Source organism: Myotis davidii, unplaced genomic scaffold (genome assembly GCF_000327345.1).
Source record: "Myotis davidii unplaced genomic scaffold, ASM32734v1 scaffold107, whole genome shotgun sequence".
Classification (NCBI taxonomy): domain Eukaryota; kingdom Metazoa; phylum Chordata; class Mammalia; order Chiroptera; family Vespertilionidae; genus Myotis; species Myotis davidii.
In genome coordinates, this window is record NW_006383012.1 from 6,734,464 (window position 1) to 6,748,259 (window position 13,796).

The 13,796-nt window shown below is 43.0% G+C and overlaps 1 protein-coding gene across 2 annotated transcripts in view; it reads left to right on the forward strand.

Moving 5' to 3' along the window:
• PNLIP (pancreatic lipase) overlaps window positions 1-13,796 on the forward strand; it is a 29,019-nt gene that overhangs the window by 11,046 nt on the left and 4,177 nt on the right. Inside the window, exons 3-12 of one of the 2 annotated variants that reach the window (XM_006778741.2) lie at window positions 4,462-4,559; window positions 4,707-4,752; window positions 5,867-6,021; window positions 6,903-7,025; window positions 8,201-8,335; window positions 9,064-9,175; window positions 10,445-10,564; window positions 10,681-10,800; window positions 11,347-11,465; window positions 13,126-13,255. In XM_006778741.2, coding sequence (XP_006778804.1) covers window positions 4,707-4,752; window positions 5,867-6,021; window positions 6,903-7,025; window positions 8,201-8,335; window positions 9,064-9,175; window positions 10,445-10,564; window positions 10,681-10,800; window positions 11,347-11,465; window positions 13,126-13,255 — 1,060 coding nt within the window. In that variant the 5' untranslated portion in view covers window positions 4,462-4,559. The remainder of the gene's footprint in view (window positions 1-4,461; window positions 4,560-4,706; window positions 4,753-5,866; window positions 6,022-6,902; window positions 7,026-8,200; window positions 8,336-9,063; window positions 9,176-10,444; window positions 10,565-10,680; window positions 10,801-11,346; window positions 11,466-13,125; window positions 13,256-13,796) is intronic. The other variant, XM_015557999.1, reaches the window with a different exon arrangement.

Genomic DNA, 13,796 nt, shown 5'->3' on the forward strand with positions numbered 1-13,796 from the left:
ATAAAAGGTAGCCTGCCCCTCTGAGTGGCCTCAAGTCATTTCTAATTGTTTGATCCCCTAATCATAAGTATGGAGCAAAAACAAAAGGGCTCAGATTATTAGCTTAATTTCTCCTTCCCCTCCCCTCCCCTCCCCTCCCCTCCCCTCTTTCTTTTGCTTGTTCTCTCTTTCCCCGCCTTTCATCACAGCTCTCAGTATCCCAGCTGTGATCTGGGTCTGTTGAATTTTACATCTCTGCCTATTTGCCCTCTGTTGCTGCTCAGTGACACCTGGAAACTCTTGCTATTGCATTCTTTATAGTTGGATTCCATTCAACTATATCTTGAAAGTGGTTCAGAGTCGCTTGGAAAATGGGTCAAATGGTTATACAGCAAGGCTAGAGACCTCAGAGAAGCTAACCAGGTCTGTAACGTCTTATTTGTGATGTTAAGAAGAGTAAATTTGATCTAGAATCGTGCTATCCAATACAATAGGCATTAGCCACAGGTGACCACTGATCACCAGAAATGTGGCTAGTGCCACGTGTTGAACTGATAATATTTTGAATATTTTACATGACATAATGATTAAAATATATTTCACCTATTTCTCTTTTACTTTTTCTTAATGTGGCTTACAATAGATTTCCGTTGGGCAGTCCTCATCTAGAAAGCGCAGGGCAGGGAAGGAGGTTGGGGTTGTAATGTCATGGCCAGTCTGCAGTTCAAACCTGATTGCCCGGTAGTATGTAGAGGACAGACAAGAGAGGAGACAGTCTAAGGGCAAGAAGAGAAATAAAAAACAAAAACAAAACAAACAAACTATTGTGATGGCCCAGGAAAGAAATAATTATTATATTCAGTGTGATAAAAGTAGTACTTTTATGTGATAAAATTGCCCCTTTCTGTATGAACAATAGGAAAGTTAAATGCAGATAAGATAGGTTATCCATAAATGATGCATGTGCCTTTGGTGTGAAAAGCAGATCCCTGGTTCCGTACATGTGTATCACACATCCGTGCTGACCCCTCCTGCTAAACCCACTCTTGACTCTTTTCCAGATCAACTCTAAAGGATCACAGCCTAGGAGCACAGGGCCTCCTGGGCCGTCCCGCCATCGAGTCTCCTGGGCTGGTGGAAAGAAGTTGCCCCTCCCAAAGGAGCTCTGCTGCTTCCCAACTGTGTGTCCTTGGGCAAGTTCATGTCTGTGGGAGATTGAATGCCCAAACTAAGAAAGGATGTAAAGCTGAATAATTAATGCTATAAATTTTTAAGTCTGCTTGTTATTCTAGTCCACAGAGTAAATCATCTCCATGCACAGCAGAGGAGAGATGACTACAGTTATACTCCCTGAGTCTGGGTGAGCTGAATCCTCTCAGAGGGACTGCATGGTTGCCCTGGAGGGTGGGAGGCAACAGCAGCCCCAGAGCATCATGTCCTCTGCTTGGGGCGGGCGGGGGGCGGAGGTCGGCATCCCCAGGCGGCGTGTTCTCCCTCCCGCCGGTGGCCCTGGCAGTAGACTGGACTGGATAAGGGAGTCTCTCTGAAGGTTAAGTAAATGAGACCTTGTTTGGTTCCCATGCTGCTTATCTGGCCAGACAGGTGTCCCGGGACCTCCTCTTTTTCCCTCACCTGGAGTTTGGTGTCACGAGGTGGCCAGAATCCGAGCCTAAACTTATATCAATATTGAACTCCTCTGCAATCAAAGCTATTGGATCCAAAACAAAGCTGTTGGATACAGGTTTGGCGTTTTATGTTTAAATGTCCAAGGTTGCAGGTCCAAAGCTGAGTCAGAGTTGTACAATGCGTGGCTGGGCAGGGATTATTTTTCAATGAGAGTCCGCTTTCAAGGCCATGAGCTTCCTGGGAAAGGACTGCCATGGCGCTGTCACCTTCTACGGGGCCCACCTTCTACGGGGCCCACCTTCTACAGGGCCCACCTTCTACGGGGCCCACCTTCTACAGGGCCCACCTTCTACAGGGCCCACCTTCTACAGGGCCCACCCTCTACAGGGCCCACCTTCTAGCCCGCAACCCCGAGATGTGAGGAATCACAAAGGCTGGTGGGGAGCAGAGTTCTGGTGGGGACTCCAGTCCATCTCCCTGTGGTACGTGAGAGTTTCCTATGTATCCAGCAGATTGAACTGCTTCAATCACACATGCATTGCACCTGGGGCTCAGACAACCTGGGGTAAATTCCACTAAAACTTGAGGTAGCATAAGGCCTCAGATTGCTCGTGAAAACAACAGTCACTATCAGGACTGAACAGGAAAATGCCCATTCAAAATTAAAATTCTACAGAAATGGAATGAAGAATTGAGCAGTTAATTTTTATAATTTGGGAGATGGCCGGAAAATGGATTTTTAAAGTGAAGAATTAGAAAAATATCTGTCAAAATATCAATGTTATACAGAAGTACCACCCAGACCTCATGGTAAAACTTATAGCCCAGGGTTCAATGTCTGGTGCCTGAACTTGCTGAACCCTATAGCTCAGTGGTAAAAATAAGTTCTTGGAAGTAGGAGAAATCATCCTACAATACAGTAACCTTTATTGGTTAAGGGAATGCTAGTTCCTATACCACTGAAATATCAGCGGCTTTAAACAACGGGAATTTATTTCTTGCTCATGTAAAATTCAAAATGGGTCTTCATAATTGATGGCTGGCTTTCTTCTAAGCATGGAACCCTGGCTCCTTCCATCTTGTGGCTCTGCTATCTTCAACATATGGAATTCGTGGTCACCCTACTTTCCTGCATCAAGCCATGCACAGCAAGGCATATGAGGATAATGCATGAGTTTTTTATGAACAGGACTAGGACTGGTGCATATCTATGCACTCACAGCTCATTGGCCAGATGTTGATCATGTGATCCGTCTCCCTGCAAGGGAGATTAGGTAATAAGGTGTAGTTCTATTCCATATAAGAAGGGGCCAACAACCTCTGCCACTTACTCCATAAACAGACAGTCCTAGGTAGCTCATTTGTGGTCTACATGAAACAATAGGGTTGATAAAATTTTACAGCTCAGCTAAAGGGTTCAGCAAGATTGAATTTAGTAGGCATTTATCCAGAGCTCATCCGATAGACTGCTGATCATGTACAATTCTCTTCTTCACTTTTATAACAGTTTGGGAAATTGAATCTTCCTAAAACATTCTAAGATTTGAACCTATTTTAGTTTATAAAATAATTCCCCATGGACTCTAGTCTCTGTCTCAGAATTTGATGACTCTTGGTCCTAATTCTATAGCCTCTATTGAGCAAAGATCACCTGAATTATGGATTCAATGTTGTACTATCTAAAAGGCCAACTGAGAAATTTTGTGTGAATTATTTGGTAAGTCACACAGAATATATTTTACTTCACAGTAAACCAAAAATTGAACATTGGCTCACTGTGAGAGGGTTTGTTTGTTTGCTTGCTTGCTTGTTTTGAGTAGAAAGGGCTTCAGAAAATCACAGTTCTTTACTGTGAGATCATATAGGCAGTTCATACCATAGCAATGTAGCAATAAGTTGTTTTTTATTCGCTTTCCCTCATTTGTTTGTTCATTCATTCAACAAGATTCTGTTAAGGGTCTGGTACATACTACCCATGGAATTCTTTCTTGTGCCTTCCGCCCTGATTTTAACATTTCCCTTGCCCAACTTTCTTCATAGACAAATAATTCTATTGCTTTTTCCCTGGTACCTGTAAACTTTGTCAGGGAACTGAATTATTGGACCATTTTTGACCTACAAATGTGGAGACGTCAAAGGACTCAGTCTGTATCTCTGATGCTGTCACACTGAATGGTACCAATCTCTTAAAATTATGGTATCCCATCACCATCTGTTTAAAATTTATTTTAAGCAATCTATCACCCACTGAAAATATCCCGGTTCTTTTCCATCCAATACTTCTCTTTCAGATTATTTTTTCCAAACCATTTTTTCTGAGTTGAATTTGATTTTTCTGTCTCATTCATAATTTCATTCGATGGTGGGGTCACTGATTTCACCTCTATGCTCTTAGAAGTATCTTCAATTCCTTTTGTCAGCTCATTTATTCTCTTCCCCATGTTATCATGGAGAAATAAGCTAGTTCTATGGACTATTAAATTAAAATATCAAGTGCTTTCCTAAGAGGAATGAACTCTCTTGAAGAATTGCCTCTATTTCACTGTTTTTGAGGGGAAGGCAAGGTTAAACAAAAACTGCCTGAGCTAGTAAGCATTTAGTATTTGTTTTCAAGACCGTTGCTATCAAATCTGTGAAAACAATTTGGTTTCGCACATACCCACATCCCTGCACAGAGACTGTAAATTTAAAAAGAGGCAGGCTGGAGCCTTGACCATCAGGAAGTTATGGTGATTCTGAGCATATAATCAGACTGGGAGAGAATTGCTCATAACTAACCTTTTCCCTTCTTCCCACAAGTCCTGTGGAAAACTTTACCTACTCTATCAATTTTGGTTTATTTATGATTAAAACCAGAAATGCATCCTTGGAACTGCTCAAAAAGATAAGGCTTGCCTATAAAAGGACCTTTAGGTGCTATCTGGTTGTGCGCGGGGCCTGACGGAACTGCCACGGTGAGTCGGGAGCATGTTTTCCAAGCCTAATTTATTAGTATTTCCCTATCTCCCCTCTTCCCCACAAAGGTCTAACTGGACTTGAATTATGCCAATCTTTTGAAAACCAACTGAGCCCAATTCACTCAAAATTTTAACTTTGTTTAGATGCTTCCAATCTGGACACTTTCGCTGCTGCTGGGGACAGTAGTAGGTAAGTCAATATATTTATATAGTGTTCAGTCCTTTCAGGAAGGGCTATGATAGCTGAATTCAAGCCACAATGGGGACAAGGAATAGAGCAAGAAAGGTGCATGGTCAAGAGCACAGGCACCCGGAGGAAGGTTGCCAGATGAAAGCTCAGGCGCCCAGTTAAATTTGAATTTCCGATAAACAACAAATATGTGATCGTTCTCTCTAAAAAAAATATTCATTTTTTATCTGATACTCTAACTTGTCTTTTTAGTGGCTAAATCCAGCAACCCTAGCTTGGGGTCATGTGGGGTTTAAACCCTGGTCCCAGCAGCCACAAGTGTATTTCCCTGAGCAAAACTCTTAACCTCTCTGAGCCTCACTATCATCATCTGTGAAATGGGCATTTCTACCACTCCTCTCATAGGATCACTGTGAGACTTAGGTCACGTAAGTCACGTAAACCATCGTGCCCAGCACCTGGCACATGGTACTACTTTGAGAATGCAGCCCCCACAAGCTACGATTCCTACTCCTACTGTGAATCTAGGCTTTGTCTTCCTCCAAAACCTTCCTTTGTGTTGTTCTTTGGGGTAATATTTAAGCCTAGAGTTGAGTCCAACCATGAATTTTCTGTTTGATGTTTGTGAGGAGCTTCTTCATCACGGAATCCAGGATGCCCCTTTAACAGGGGTCAGGGACCTAAATACTCAGCCACTCACAGATACCAGGTTTGGGCCTTTGCGGGAAATGAGCTCTCTACCCAAAGCCCAAAGCCAGAAGATGGCTACAAGGAGTTGAGAGCCTCACCCCCCTCTACTTAGGCCTGAGGGCACCAATGGCTCGAGAAAGACATCTGAGTTGAGTGGCTAAAGGGGACCCCACACAGCACTGCACAGAGAGATGAAGGGGGTGCGTGGTCCCACATGGTAGAGATGGGGAGCAGCCCCTGTCTTTAGCTTGGGCCTTGTCTATTGACACTGTTTTGTGACTGTGTAGATAGCAAGATGCTTGGGGATGAGGAGGAAGACAATGAGCCACAAAATAGAATTTAACTCATACTGTGCCATAGAGACCATTAAAAAAGAACATTCTGGTTAAACTAATATCCTTGAAACCCTTCTGGGTGATTGCAGGGAAAGAAATCTGCTTCCAAAGGCTTGGCTGCTTCAGCGATGAAGCCCCCTGGGCAGGGATTGTGGAAAGACCCCTCAAAATATTGCCCTGGGGCCCCAAAGAGGTCAACACCCGCTTCCTCCTGTACACCAATGAGAACCCCAACTCCTTTCAGGTACGAGTGCTCGTCGCTTTCAGAGCTCAGTCCCATCTGCTGTATGTGATAAGGACACTGAGTTTTAAGTCTTCTAAAGGGAATATGTCAGTGGAATGTACATCTTTGCAGATTTTTGTGAGCTTCAGTATTATTTTATGTAACTTTGTTTATAGAAGGTCCAGTACCTTGACATTGTTCTCATCCTACCTCTATGGCACCATTTAATAAATCATTTAAATATGGACATACAGGTGTCCCCAAAAATGTGAACACACTTTAACAGCTGAACACTCAACTTTGAAAATGAAATGTATTTTAATAAACATGGCCTTTATAATTATTTAAAATGTGTGTATACATTTTTGAGGATCATATATATATACTCTTCCAACATCTTTTTTAATTTTCACCCAAGGTCATGCTTAGGGAGAGGAAGGGAGGGAGGGAGGAAGGAAGGGGGGGGGAAGAAAGAGAGAGAGAGAGAGAGAGAGAGAATCGAAGCCCCAGCCCACATATGTGCTCTGACCAGGAATTGAACCGGCAACCTTTTGGTTCATGGGACGATGCTTCAACCAACTGAGCCACACCAGCCAGGCTCTTCCAACATATTGTACATATATAAAATCCAGACACACACAAACCCTTTCAGTGCACGGAGGTGAACCCTCTACCACCAATATGTTAGCAGACGTATCCCAAGTTGAACAACTGAAAAAATGTTGTGACTTGGGAAGCAGCGACTTGGTGCTGGTTGCAGACAGCTTGGTTGAAATGGGAGAACCATCACTCACAGGCTCCCACGCCCGGGCAATCTTCTCCTACCGCCTCCCTTTCCTTACAAACAGTTCCGCTGGAGTCTGTGAAAGACTTGACATTAAACACTTTTCTCCCCCAAACAGGAAATCCGTGCAGAGCCATCAACTATCGAGGCCTCCAATTTCAAAACGAATAGGAAAACCCGTTTCATTATTCACGGATTCATAGACAAGGGAGAAGAAGGCTGGCTGGCCAATATGTGCAAGGTGAGACGGGGTCCTCTCTTCAGGGATGATTGTTCGGAGCGATCATCGACCACAGGGAAGGCACAGCCCCAGCCAATCAGGACAAACGCTGGCCATGGTGACACTGGAGGGGCCTCTGGTCCTGCTTGCCTGGGTGTCCAGGGGAGGTCCAGGAGGTGGAGGCGGTGCAGAGGGCCTGGCACCGTCAGGGTGGCAAGATTGGCGGGCATTTGGAGGCTCTGGGTAGCAGTTATCCAATAAAGAATAGGAAGATATTTTAAAATTTAGCAGCACATGTTGCCGTACTGATACAATAGGAGTTGTATTGTCCATAGCTTTAAGTGTTCTCAGTAAGTTTTCATTGCTAGGTGAGGAGCTAATAGAACTTAGTAAGCCCAAAAGAATGATTTCCCCTTGCTACTCTCCTTGCTGATCTCCTACGGTGGCAATATGTAGGAAAACTGTGTACTAGTAGCTTTTCGTTTCCAGCTTCTGTTGTTGCCATGTATTGTGATCCTATCTTCTTTCATTTGTCTTTGGCTATGTGCCCTGTGAAAATGAAGGGTTAAAAAAAGTCAGAAAATCAAATAGAACAAAATTCCCTAGGAATGGCTAGGTAGCTGCTCAAGGAACATTACACAAGAGAATACATTTCTCTAAAAACCCTGGTTCTTCCATTGTGGAAAAGCTTACTCATTTACCTTCAACATAGTTAATATTTAAGGTGATCCTAACACAGCCTTTCATTCATTCATACATTCATTCATTCAATAAGTATTTATTGAGCACCTACATGTGCCAGGAACTTTCAGGGCACTGAAGATACAGCAGCGAACAAGAAAGGCAATGTCCTGCAGTGTGTTCTGGTAAAGAACGATGTAGTCTTACGACATCATGAAGCTCTAATGACACAACCCACTGTACCCCAGTTTATATATTTTTCCCTGAATCAGTTGTCTATGCAACTGTTGCAGTAGAAATCCCAAGAATCCAGTTCCGATTATGGCCAACACTCCAGTTTGGAATCAATGTTAAACTTTAAAAGGGAATCTATATCCATAACTAGAAGTCCATTATGCTCTTGCTTTGGGGTTATCAGCAAGCATGATATTGTTAATCCTAGTCCTCACAAGTATTCACTGGAAAGTGATAAAGATTCTGAATCGCTTACCCATGTATTGTGTCTCTCCCACCAGAACATGTTTCAGGTGGAAAGCGTGAACTGCATTTGCGTGGATTGGAAAAGTGGCTCCAGAACGGGCTACACACAGGCCTCACAGAACATCCGGATTGTGGGGGCAGAGGTGGCCTACTTTGTGGAAGTCCTTCAGGTAACTTGTATGTAAAACCCATGCACATGACCTCTCTGGATTCCCTTCCACAGGACAACAAAAGTGCTGTAGGTGTGATCATTGCTAGAGACATTCTCTGCTGAGGCTGGCTTTCACCTTGGTTGAAAAAAAAAAAAAAAAGTCCAGATTGGGCTGCATCAATATGCCTACTGAGGTTAATCAACTAGTTTTTTTTAAATGTGATATTATTCAAGCAACCAGGCAGACTGTTTCTACTGAATTCCCCCAGTATTTCTCTTAATTGTACCAGTTATTAAACCAAGTTGACATGGTAATGTCAGCCTCAAGAGTAAACTAGTTTTTAAAAAAATGTTTAAGAGAAGCACAGTGATAACAAGCTAACCTGAGTTGTTAACTAAAAACAAAGAAGATGTTAAACTTGAACGTGTCTAAATAATTGCTTTCATTATTATTTTCTGATCCAAATATGTACTTTACTGACCCTGGGTAACCATTCCTCGTGTCCATTAAAAGGTCTCTCTATGTCGGAAAACAGCAAAAGAGAGCCCTACTTCTACCTGTTTAAATCTTAAGCCCATCACCATTTTTTATTATATTTAAATATATATATACCTCAAAATTAATTGCTTTGAATGGGGGAGTATGTCTTCTTAAATCTCCGGTTTTCAGAGGCTCCCCTTCTGTATCCATCTTGAATTCTGCATTCCGAGTTTGAAAACATTCTGACGACATTTTCTTTCCAACAGTCAGCATTTGGGTACTCGCCTTCCGATGTCCACATCATCGGCCACAGCCTGGGTTCCCATGCGGCCGGCGAGGCGGGAAGGAGGACCAATGGGACGGTGGGACGCATCACAGGTTGGTCAAAACAGTATACGCTACACCATTAGATGACATGTAGCCCACATGGTGTCTGAAAGGATGGAAATGTGGTGTTTTTTACCAAAGTAGGAGACAGGTTTTCACATTTTCTGAATTGAGCCACATGATCAGTGTCGGCTGAGCCCTTGTGGATTTTTATGGCTCTGGTCTTCAGCTTACAGAGTTCTGTTTAACATGTAAATATTGCATGGGACTAAAATGTGAATTAAAAGCATGTAGAGGTCTTATTCATATCTATTTTCCCTTTTTGAAGCATTCACAAAGGACAAGTTTCAGAAATAGGATAAACAGCATAAATTATAGATTAAATAATAAATAGAATGAAACCCAAAGAGCTCAAAAATGTATCACAAATTCTATTCTGCTTCAATAGCAATTCATAATGAGCCCAATTGTCATCAACCACAACCCAAGAGCTGAGTGGGGGGCAGGTGGTCCGGTGGCCCTGGGCTACCAGTTCTGCTTGATGCTAATTAAACGATATGATTTTACACATCTCAGGCTCCTTGCATTTGGCCAATGGGGTCCCCTGTTGAATACCCAGGTCCTACAACAAACCTGTATGTTTATAAGAAAGACTTTGTTATCCTGCATCTGAGAGCTTTCTAGAAGCAACTACTGCCCTCTTCTGCCCTCCCCCTCTCAGTTTCTTCTTAGTACTTTGGAGAAGTTGGTTACGTTTGGCTTGGTGGATACATCTGGAATGTCTATTGTTAATTTGCTGGACATTCTTTAATAATTCTTCCCCATAGTCTGTAAATGTGTACAAGAGCCTAGTCAGCTGGGCGCTGTGCAAAGCTGTGGCCCTGGTGCCCTCATGGGAGGCTAGGGTATAGCGGGGCCTGGTTTAGCCTTCAGCAACTTTTAGAGACCAGTGTTTCCCAGAGTCTGGATCTTCCCTTAGAACTTCTGCTAGTGATTAGGGTTATTAGCCTGCAGTCACCCCAATAAATTTAATGTAAAAATAAAATGAAAAAGAACAGTGATGGGGATTGTCTCAGTGACTTAAGTATTCATAAGTGAAGCAAAATCCTATGGTTTGAGGAAAATTCACTTTAATGCGAATAGTAAATGAGACACAGATTTGTCTTCAAGAAATGGTGAGGTAGGAAAGAACTAGCTTAACTCTTTCGTGCCTAACTCGTAATGACCGCCAATGCCTGCACTCAGGTCCATAACGAATGAACACAGGTGAATGCGCAGGTGCGCTGATGGATACTGACGTCACCCGTCCTGTTTTTTTAGGTTTGGACCCAGCTGAACCTTGCTTTGAGGGGACACCTGAATTAGTCCGATTGGACCCCAGTGATGCTCAGTTTGTGGATGTAATTCACACAGACGCTGCCCCCATCATCCCCAACATGGGTGAGTTCCTCCACTGGTCTTCCTAGAATGGTTTTTGAGTCTATACGTTAGTGTGTTTTAGAGGGTTTTCAGTTCATACAATAACATCATCTTTCCCATATTGTGAAATTCCTCAGGATTTGGAATGAGCCAAACTGCGGGACACCTGGATTTCTTTCCGAATGGAGGAAAAGACATGCCCGGATGTCAGAAGAACATTCTCTCTCAGATTGTTGATATTGATGGGATCTGGGAAGGTAAAACCATTGTGTGCATGGCAGGTTTTTCTTGGGGGAGGATTTGTGCTTTGTTTTGCTAAACTTGCTGAATATTTTGACATTGTACAGGACTCATTTTCTATAACCAAGGACTTTGAATTGTATCCCCAAGATTTGGGGTTTTCATTGGGGGAAGTGGCATGAGGAGACACTGTAAGAAAGAAAATGTATTTGTAGTCAACTTTCCAAGGATCAAATTCAGGAAATGCATTGCTAAGTATCAATATGGACCAATCTTTTCCTTCTAAAGTTATTTTTCCATTTTTTTTAAAAAGCAATTTTTCTAGTTGCAAAAATTGCTATTTTTTTTAGCCATGGCCTAACTATTAGCATCTTGAACAGTACTTAACTTCTAATTTCATTACAAATCATAAATACAGTTCATAAATGTTTTTGTCCTGTGACCACCATGAGTTCACACTAATTAGAGAAACCTATTGAACAACTTAACTCCATTCTGATCATGACATTAACTTGCAAGGATAAAAATCTGTCACTGATGTGGAATCATGTCTGATTTCAAAGGCTCTCGTGACTTTGTTGCCTGTAATCACCTGAGAAGCTACAAGTATTACTCCGACAGCATCCTCCACCCTGATGGTTACACTGGCTTCCCCTGTGACTCTTACAGCTCTTTCACCTCAGTGAGTAGACTCCACCTGGGCCCTAAGGGATTTTGTGAGCATCATTTATTGTGGCTGCTGTCATTCACTGTCCCTGACACGCATTCACTGGATGTCATCTATGTCTGCCACATTACCTCATCCTTTAGTTCTACAGATTTTTTTTAATGGCGAACTTTAAGGTACTGGAGAACTTTCAAGAAATGGGCTTGTCTACTAAAATGTCTCGTCTGCCTTGCTCTCTTGCTTCTGCCCTTGTCAGATAAATGCTCAATCTTGTTTTGGAAATAATTCTAGGTTAAAAAAATAGTCTATGAAAATCTGGGTGTGTGGCTACAGGATGCTGATAAACATGGTAACCTTGTCTTAAATGCTGACTTTATAAAACTCTGTAATAACTAGAGGCCCGATGCACGAAATTCGTGCAAGGGGCTCAGTCCTCACAGCCCCGCTGCCTCTGCCAGACCCCAGCAGCAAGCTAACCTACAGGTCGGAGCGTCTGCCCCCTGGTGGTCAGTGTGCATCATAGCGACTGGTTGAGCGGTTGAACGGTCTGACACTTAGCAAATTAGGCTTTTTCTATAGGATAGTCTCAGTCTTGCACATTTCTCAGCCTTTCTCTCCAAGCTGGCAGTGGCCAGGTGATCATGCGGGTGGTGATGGTCAGCATGTATTGGGCAGAGGGAGAACTTGGGGGTCCTCCCTATTGATGGGCCCATGGCAAATGTCTGCTGGTGAATTCTGGGGACATCCACTCTTCTGGCAAAGGCAATGCCTTTGGCCATTCCTTCTGGCTGGCTCAGTGCCCGCTTCGTATCTGCTGGATGCAGACCCTGTACTTGGCCCAGTCCCCGTCTGGTCCATTGATCCAGGATGGAACAGCCTTGCCTTCCTATAGTGGGAATGGCTATTTCTCCTTCCCACTCTGTTCCTTCCTTTCCCTCTTTTCTTCCCAGAATTCCTTGGCCCACAGTTCCTATATGATATCCATCTTTTTTAGACCCCAACCTCATGGCTAAGCTTTTACAACCAACTGGGGCATTTCTCTCCGCTCAGAGAGAATTCTGAGATCTGAATTCTTTTTTTTCTCTCTCTCTCTATTGATTAAGGCATTACATATGTCTCCTTATCCTCCCATTTCCCCCCAACTCCCCCACTCATGTCCTCACCCCCATGGTGTCTATGTCCATTGTGAGATCTGGTTCTTTACACTTTTATATGCTAAGTGGGAGCTAAAGGAATTGAGGAAAACCCGACTTTTGAGCCATTGTCCTCCTACTGGGTCCTATTTTGGGGCCCAAAAGCTGATTATCACCTCTTGCTCTGTCCCTTGCAGACTTTCTAAAATAAATCCTAACCACCTGCAGGCAGGTGGATGTGTTGGGGCCATGGGAGCAAGAGGAAAAATATTAAAATATGTATATGTAAATATAAGCATAAATTCTCTTTTGTGTTGTTTTTGTAATTTTGTTAGTATTGTGTCACTTAACAGTGAAGTTGCTGACTCGTCGTTGTAAATAATGAGATGCATTTTTAACCTTTGCTGAGACACTTTTAAAGTTCCCTTTTACCATCAGAACAGAATTGGTTTTAGAATATTCAAATTTTAACGCATGGATCAAAGCTGACGCACTATTATAAGAAAGAGCATCCTCATCCATCACTTGTTTTATTCCCCCAGAACAAGTGCTTCCCCTGTCCAACTGGAGGCTGCCCACAGATGGGACATTATGCTGACAGATATGCTGAGAAAACTAAGGGAGTAGGCCAGACATTTTATCTAAACACGGGCGACGCCAGCTATTTTCCCCGTAAGTCTCTACTTGATTTGCCTTAAACGCTTCATGTTATGTATTTTATCATGCCCAGTGAAAATGCGCAAAATTGCTTTCCTGTACAGAAGTTTTAAACTCCCCTCCCCAACGTGGAAAAATAATCAAATGCTGTGCTCAGCCAATTTGGATAGTAGTACAGAGTTTGGGGGCTGAACTGTAAATGAAACAAAAAATTCTTCCTATTTGATCCTGGAGGTTGCTTCTGCCCCAGACCTTCACATTCAGTCAAAAGTTTCACTGAGCAAATTTCAGAGGTTTCGTACAAAGAGAAAAGTAATCCAGGCGAGGGATGGCAAGGTGGTGGGAATCGAAAGGAATGGACAGATTCAAGAGATATTTATGTTTAGGGTTGCAGACTGCGGGTGCTGGGACTTGGAGGATGTGTGGATGGTCACGTGCGGGGACAGACTCCAAGTTTCTCTTCTAGCTAATAAAGGAAGAAGACTATTTGGTTAGGAATCAAACTAGCTGCATTGTAAAAACTAAAGCAAATGTTATCCACTCCCCACCCCCAGCC